We start from the raw sequence: 8,303 nt of genomic DNA on the forward strand, positions 1-8,303 counted from the left end.
TTTATTTCATGCAGTATTATTTTTTGCTCTGTATTTCATTTTTTAGTGTATTTGATTGTTATTTGTGTACTGCTGTTCTAATTGTTTTCTATTTCACTCCTTGTTGGCTGTTTTTCTCTTTGTGAAAGAAACCTCCCCCTCAAACGTTTCCAATGGAGTTCAATGCTTTTCAACAAAAGGTAAAAATGTAAGTGAAATCTCCTGATTTTCACTAAAGTTGTAAGTAAATAAAAACTCAGAATTTCCCCCATATCTATTATCTATACTTACTTGCTTGCCATAGACTTACCATTAACCTATATGACTATTTTTCTGGTGAGGCATACCTTTATAACAACAGCCTAAATATGATCTTTTATATATTAAAGCAGACTTTCAATGGCAAAAAGGAAGTTCCACTTTGTTTGGCAGTCCCTTGCCCATCCCCATCATAAATGGCTTTAAAAAGTAATTTGTAAACAAACCGTTTTCACACGCAAAATACTTACCTCGGCCATAGCTCCTGACTCTTCTGGGAGTCATGGATTAGGTCACTGTGCTCAACGGCAGAGCTGGAAGTTTAAAATCCCACAAAGATGGAGTGCATGCTCACAAAATGATGAGCTCTTAGCTCTGCTGGGAGAGACAGATAAATTATCTGTTCCTCCTGGATAGGTCAGAAGCAATTTGTGTTGGAGAGGCAGAGGACTGGCAAAAAAGTAGATCTTCCTTTTGCCATAGAAGGTCCAGTTCAACCACTTCATGCCCACAGGAGTAAGGAAAAATAGCCATGCTTCTAACATCTAAAGCTATTCATAGACATGATATTGAAGTCATTTAATTACACTGTTTTCTGCCAGATCATGCAAAGTTTTCAACACTATGGGTCCAGCAGATGACCGCCAGCCAAAGTTTCTTAAAGGAAATATGTTCATCAAAGTTATAAAACCTTTTCCATGAACCATTGTGCTACTTGGAGATAGGCATCATCTCCTTCCTCCTCAGTTCTCCCTAATGTATAGGCATATTTATACAATGTGTTTTAAAATGATCATGTGGTGGCTGGATTCTTCAAATGTCATCTTATTTCTATAGTTAAATTAAAACACAAGAAAAATGCAATATCTGTCATCTTCTATACTTTAACTAGTTGCCGTCCACCCGTTGTAAAAAAACGGATGGACGGCACTGCTGCATTGGCGGGTTGCCGTCTGCAGACGGCATTTTTTTTCTGCGGGCGCGCAATGTGTGTGCAATGCAAACACCCGTTCCTCCAGTCTGCCTGCGCCCCCCCTTCCCCCCTCCTGACCCCTCACCTTCAATCCCGGGATCCTCTGCCCCATCTGCGGCCCGGGACCAGCTCGGGTGGGTGTCAGGAGGAAGAGGAAGGGAGTTCAGCTCCTTGCTGATCTCCCTCCGGGCTATGAATGCAGAAGTGATGTGTATTACATCACTTCCGCATTCACCTGTCAGTCATCTGGCTGCTATAGCCAGAGAAAAGAAGCTGATGAAGCAGATCTCTTTTGGGGTCCACAGGTGACATTAGGGGTCCTAGAGACCCCTAATGTCTCCATAAAGAGGACCTGTCAGTGTGCCTAAATTTCGCGCGCGCACACAAAGGCTTGACATGTTTGGTGTCTTTTTACCCGACATGACCCCGTATTTTATATTTTACCAAAAAATTGGGTAATAATAAATGTTTTATCATTTAATATAGGGGAAACAGTTCTGTTTTTTTTTAATTTTGGTAATTTTTCCTTAATATAGTAAAAAATAAAAACCCCAGTGGTGAATAAATACCACCAAAAGAAAGCTCGATCTGTCCCCATAAAAAATGGTATAAAATTAATTTCATTACAGCATTGCATGATGGAATAAATGTCAGTCAAAATACCGCAGTGCTGAATACTGAAAAATGGCCGGGATGGGAAGGGGGTTTAACACCGCAGATGTCAACTGGTTAAAGAAGTGCACTGGAGCCTGAAGGGGGTAGGTAGAAGTTTTTTTTAACACAGGAATGAGTGGAAGGAGAACTAAACATTAAAAAAAGTAACTGCAGTTCCACTTAAAAACCATTCTAGTTTTGAAAAGGGATAAACCTGCAGAAAATAAAGTATTTATCCTACAAATTATAAAAAAAGAGTACTATTATAAATACAGGTTTTCTTGCGAACCCTACATTAACCACAGTTGTGCAAGTACAAACTAAACTTTACTGAGACATGGAGACAACTCAAAGAGTATTTAAGTGAAATGTGCTATTAATAATTTTCTGTGCCGTGTTCATCTGCCACGGTCAGTAACACTATAGCAGTTACAGCTCGCCAGATTCTGTCATTTGTGTTGTGATAAAGCTTGAAGCTTTTTTAAGCTGAGAACTGTTCACCCATAAAAGAGTCAGCTTCTAATGCAAGTGGTAGCTTACTGACTAATGATCCAATAAATGTCTTACCTTAGCTATATTTAATCAGTTGCAGTTTGTTTACTTGACTATTTTTAGATGAAGATGAAAGGATTTAATTCATGGAATCACATTCATGTCTGTTTTGATCTTTTCATGAAACCAGACTCACAATTAAATGGACTTTATAAAATAAATAAATAAAAATTGGTCTCCTTTTAACAAGAGTAAGTTGCTAGTTGCTCTTCTCTTTAATTGCACTCTTCAACAGTAAATCCCAGCAGCAGAATTTTGGAGACAAAGGTAGTCACCCTTGTTAGCCCTCACCAGCATAATTGCAGAGTTCACTCTAAAATCTCTTTTGTAGCAGGGAAAAGCTATCCCTTGGTTCAGAAGGGGTCTGAGACAGAAGCCATTTATTAAATAAATTGTTCCACGAATAGCTACTATACTATCTTACAAAGTCAAAAAAACAGCCATAAGCTGAAAGGAAAATAGAGCCAAGGAGTTACATTTAACCATAGACACCGATGCAGCTGCTATGGGCTTGGGGGCAGGGGTGAGTTGATTTTTTTTGCCATTTTTCTTCTCTTTTTATTTTTTTAACAGAGAATAATAAAATTCAGAGTGTACCCCCTTCCCCAAATGAAATCAGCCCATCACCAGTATCTCTTATCAAGAAGGCTACATTGTGCATGTGTGTGTTTTTTCTTACTTTAAGAGTCTAAGGGATCTATTCACTAAGCTGCCGAAGGATCCAGCCATAGCTTCGGCTGATCGGCATCTATGAGAATAGGCCGAACAGCAGCGAGTTCGGCATCTATGAGAATAGGCCGAACAGCAGCGAGTAGCCTGCCAGAGGTTCGGCTCAGCTAATCCAGATGTTGGATCGGCTGAGTCGAACTCCTTCTGCACTTCGGGTCGGCCGAAATTCACTTTGGGTCATTCACTCGGCTGCCTATGGCAGCTTAGTGAATAGACCCGTAAGTTTACAGGCTTTTGTTCACATCTGAACTGCGTCTCTCAAATCAATAAAAATGCAAAAACAACTTGAAGCAGGTTAGATGCATGCCAAATGCAGGCCAAAAAATGGTCAACTGCAGGTCAAATAATCACCTGTCAAACAGATCTTATATACATGTAGAATGCACCAAAAAGAACACTGCAAAGGAAAATAGGGACAGGGAAGGTGTGGCAATTTACCTGCATCCAGTTTCAAATAACCTTTCTACCCCCACACAAATTTCCAAATCTATCTTTTTAGAAACTAGTGTTACTGAATAGCCTGGTATTCTTATTCTCTGCTCAGTTCCCTTTAGAACATACATGAAATGTAAAAAAAATACAGGCTGGTATGAACACTGGATGCTGATGACCTTTCTGTTCTATAAGCCTGATTTGTTAGAATGGGATCACTTGAGGTAGAGGCGCTGTAACGGAGTAAATTTTAAACAGTTTATCGCTAATGTTGCTACCACCATTAAACATTTTGTACATGGAAATCATATCCCCCCTTAAAAGTTCAAAGGTTGCTTAGGAAACATAAGTGAGTAGTGTTGGTCAGGAAATCTCACAGTTCCACAGATAACATTTGTCATTGTAGGATAATAGAAATGTTAATAATTATCTAAAAATCATAACACAATGTTGTGATAAAGAAAAATACATATTATATGCTTCACAAATGATGAAATGACAATACTAGGTGCTTATATGCTAATGTTAGGTTGTTTATATAACAGGTTTTCTCGCTAGAAATGACTTTGAATAAGGATTTTATTAGACCGCTGCTTGTAATGGGTTGTTACAATGTCCTTGGAATGTGTAGTTGTACAGCATGTAAAGCAATTGTTTGTCTCCTAATGTTGTACAGCATTCAGAGAATGGGTTGTTGTCAAGCTGATAATGTGTTCCAAAATAACCGAAATTAATGCATCTTGTAACTGTTATGTGGTATCCATGCAAACTCTTAAGGGAATGTGTTAAAATGTAAAATAATATATTTTTGGAGATCCTACAGGGCAACTATACAAGATTGGCCCTCACAAATCTGCATTCATATGAAGACACTAGGTCTTGGCACATTAACTATGGGTGACCTTCACATGCATGTGCTACTCTCTCTACTTTCTAACCTTAGTTTACTTGTCTTCTTAATAAACTTTTAAAACTGTTCATTGTAAACAGAGGTAGTTGTTTTCCTTATTGGATGAAAACTAAAGGTATTTGATGTGTCACTAATTCAAAAGCCCTTATTCAACACATTACTTATACAAGGGAAAATGAACCATTTAATGCTAGAAAGTGGACTGCAAGTATACCTGGTCAAGTACTGCTAGTAAGCTAGGTAGATTTTCCTTAAACTTGACCTATTAGATGATAAAAACTCAGCAAAAGAAGGTGAAGTGTGATTTATCTAAGTTGGTCCTCATATTATAAAGTTATTGGTATTTTTCTGATCTGATGATTGCTAAAAAATATAACTGATATATATTCAACTTTAGGGTAAAACATGATCAGTTATGATCTTCTATTGGAATGTCTATCTGGAATGCCTAGAAAAGGACAGACAAGGCAAGGAAATGTGAACAAGGGCAGGTGTATGTTGCAGGTTAAAATGCCATATGAATCTTTTCAGTGTTGGGCTACACTGGTTAATATTGCCAAGGTGCCACTAAAGGCAAAGCCTACCTTTTAGAAAAAAATAAATGCACTTTTCTTCATAAAAGAAAACATATGCATAGGAGCTAGAAAAGCATGCAACTGCAATCAGTTGATTCTTCCACACACAAACTTACCGCCCCAGGTAAGCGGAGGGGGCAGGAAGAGGTTGATGGTTGCAATTTGATGTTTCATGTTACACCCTGAAAATTGGTGAATTCAATATTCATCAGTCTGGAGCATTAATAGGGCTCACTCTGCGGAGTCACCAGATTACTCACTGCTCATCTCCCTTAGTGCAACATCTGCTGCCTAGGACCAGTCTTACTGTCAAGGGTTGAGATAAACAACTGCCACATTGTTCTTATACACTTTGTATCTTAAACGTAGGGGAAAAAAAGATACCTTTCTGTCTTCATTAACCCCTTCATGACTGAGCTAGTTTTCAGGTTCTGTTCATAAATGACTGACACATTTTTTACATTTTTGCTGTGTGATTCTTCCACAGCAGTAATATACTTTCTTACTAAATGTACCCACACATATTATATATTGTTTTTTAGAGGACAGATAGGGCTATATAATTATATCACATATGTGTACCTAACCCCTCACTTAGTTTGAATAAAATAAAAAAAATGAGGAAAAAAACTAGAAGAAAACACTTTTTTCACAAGTTTTGATTATTTTTTTTTTTTTTTAGAATTTTTTTATATTAATTATAGTATAAAAAATATATTTATATATAATTTATATTTTCCTAATTTTGTTTTACACTTTATTTTAATTTTTTTACACTTTGTAAAAAAAATAAAAATAAAATAAAAAAACTTTTTTTTTTCTTGTCAGTTTATATCAAGCAATCACTATGACAGCTTGATAAATTAACTTTTTTATTTTATTTTTGGCTATTAGGCTGATCCAAACTTAGGAACAGCTAATAATAACCTTAGAGACTGATCCTGACTTTAGTCAGATTCAGATCTCACTAAAAGCTCTTTGATCGTGCCTAGACGATCAGAAATGATACATTTCACTGAAAAGATACATTGTATCCTTTCAGTGAAATGTATCTAAACATCGGCTCTCGAGCTGTCAAAACAAATAGCAGAGAGGTGAGGTGAGTCACTGCTGCCTCTCTGCTATTTTGAGCTGTCAAATACGGGATCGCAAATTGCGGTCCTCTATTTGCATGTAACGGCTTCATTCTTTCATTAATGAAAGGAAGAAGCTTTTACAAAAAGCTTAATTATTTCATTAATTAATGCCTCAATACTGAGACATTAATGAATGACTGTTAAATGCTGAGAATCAGCAAATACCGGCATTACAAAGCCTGATATAACTCGTCACGTACAGTGTACGTGGCCAGTCATATAGGCACAAAGTGACAAGACGTACACTGTACGTCTCCCGTCACGAAGGGGTTAATTAAACCATAAATCATCCTTAACAACAACAAAGACAAGATTGGCAAACTAACTAGATTAACAAAACCAATATTAATCAAAATGCTATAAATATTATTAAAAGTGTTACTATGGAAAGACTGTCAATGTGTGAAAACTTTTATGAAGTAACAAAATATATAGCTGAAAAAAGAAAATCTGCATAGATGAGCATTGCAATCTCTTGCAACTGTTCCTTTAATCATTTTATCAAAAGTGATACTTTCAGAAGTTTTCAATTCATTGCACATATGCACTGTGTGAGAGATATAACTAACACAATGTTATTTAACAATCAAAAGGAAGGAACAAAGAGTGCAGCCATCCTTGAATATTACAAAACTAATTATACCTTAACAGAACATCTGTGATTCTTTATAAATCAGCTCCGCATTTTGACTACAGTCAGTCACTTTTTTGCAGTGTACATTTTAAGACAGAAAGGAATAGCAGGAGGTCTAAATAAATGTTTCTAATTAAAATGTTACAGAGCTATCTGACAATTTAGACCCGGCATACATTAGATAGAAAGTGAGCATTAGCCAGCCCTGAAAATTACAAATACAGTAAGGTTACATTTTTAACTATGTGCTTCAGTTCAGGTTTTGGAGATGAGGGTTATAGAAACATATTGGTGTCCTCATAAAAACAGATTGGCTTGTCATATTCTCACGTTTGGTTCAGCTGGTTGTAAAATTCTAATGTAAACCTGTATACCTTTTTTTTTATTCACATAATAAACATCAAAAAGTTTGGCAGTTTTTGTATTTCTACCTTGAGTGCTGGCACAGGTTTCTTTGGCAGGAAATGCTTTTCTTCTGCAGGAAGAGCTGATTTTTCTGAAAGCAATTTGACCTTGTTCTGAGCTATGATTTTCTTACGTTCTTCCAAAAATTGTCCAAAACTTGGAAGTTTCTATAGAAAAAGAGAAAAAATATGAATGAGCTATCTGCTATGGGAAAGACATTAAAGCATATCTAAACCCAAGTGCATTGATGTCATATATTTCAGCTCTATATTTCTATATCTTCAGCTACTGATGATTTTAACAACACACTTTCTGTCATTGCAGAAAATGAATATAGCCTTAAAAAAAACCTAATGCAGCCACAACACTTAAGTACTGAAATGTATGATATGCTTGTTCTTGGCTGTAGATATACTTTAACCACCAAAATGTACAACAAATGAACATAATAAATGCACCCAAACTTTAGAGAGCTTGATTGTTCTATAAGGAATATCATTAAACTGGGTTTAAGTAAGCAAAATTAATGTGCAAGTCAAAAAGACTGTTTAGGTTGTAAATCTTTGAGTTTTTCAGGTTCCACATGTATATAAAGAAAAAAATTCTGAAACTTTGGTTCAGAATTCTGTGCAAAGCAGTACAAGCTGTACTGCACGATTTTAATATCAAGATCTACATCTGGTGGCTAATTGAGGATGGGTACCATCTGATTAAAGGTCATTAAAAAAGCATTTAGAACGGATCTCTCTCTGAAAATAAGTTAATTGATTTCCTATTTTGTGACCGAGGCATTGTGATGAAGGCTGTTTTATGGCTTTTCACTTGAGGGGAAGCAGTTTAAGGATCATATTCACTAAATACCACAAATGCACAAGGCGAATAACGGTTTCTTAAAAACCAGTAGGGGGAAAATCTTGTTATAGATGATTAAAACATGCCTGAGGTCTACAACTCAGCAACCACTCTGATGTCTATTCAAACATTTCCTCCAAGGAGTTCACACTGATGACCCGCTTTTATCACAGAAACTAACTCCTTGCAGATTCTCAGATAACCTTATCTCACA

General features: G+C 36.4%; 1 protein-coding gene across 1 annotated transcript in view; it reads right to left on the reverse strand.

Moving 5' to 3' along the window:
• The window catches only part of DPYD (dihydropyrimidine dehydrogenase), a 582,181-nt gene that overhangs the window by 4,485 nt on the left and 569,393 nt on the right, over positions 1-8,303 (reverse strand). Inside the window, exon 18 of the mRNA XM_018567128.1 lies at positions 7,264-7,404. Coding sequence (XP_018422630.1) covers positions 7,264-7,404 — 141 coding nt within the window. The remainder of the gene's footprint in view (positions 1-7,263; positions 7,405-8,303) is intronic.

This window comes from Nanorana parkeri, unplaced genomic scaffold (genome assembly GCF_000935625.1).
Source record: "Nanorana parkeri isolate BGI_ZX_2015 unplaced genomic scaffold, ASM93562v1 scaffold1012, whole genome shotgun sequence".
Taxonomy (NCBI): domain Eukaryota; kingdom Metazoa; phylum Chordata; class Amphibia; order Anura; family Dicroglossidae; genus Nanorana; species Nanorana parkeri.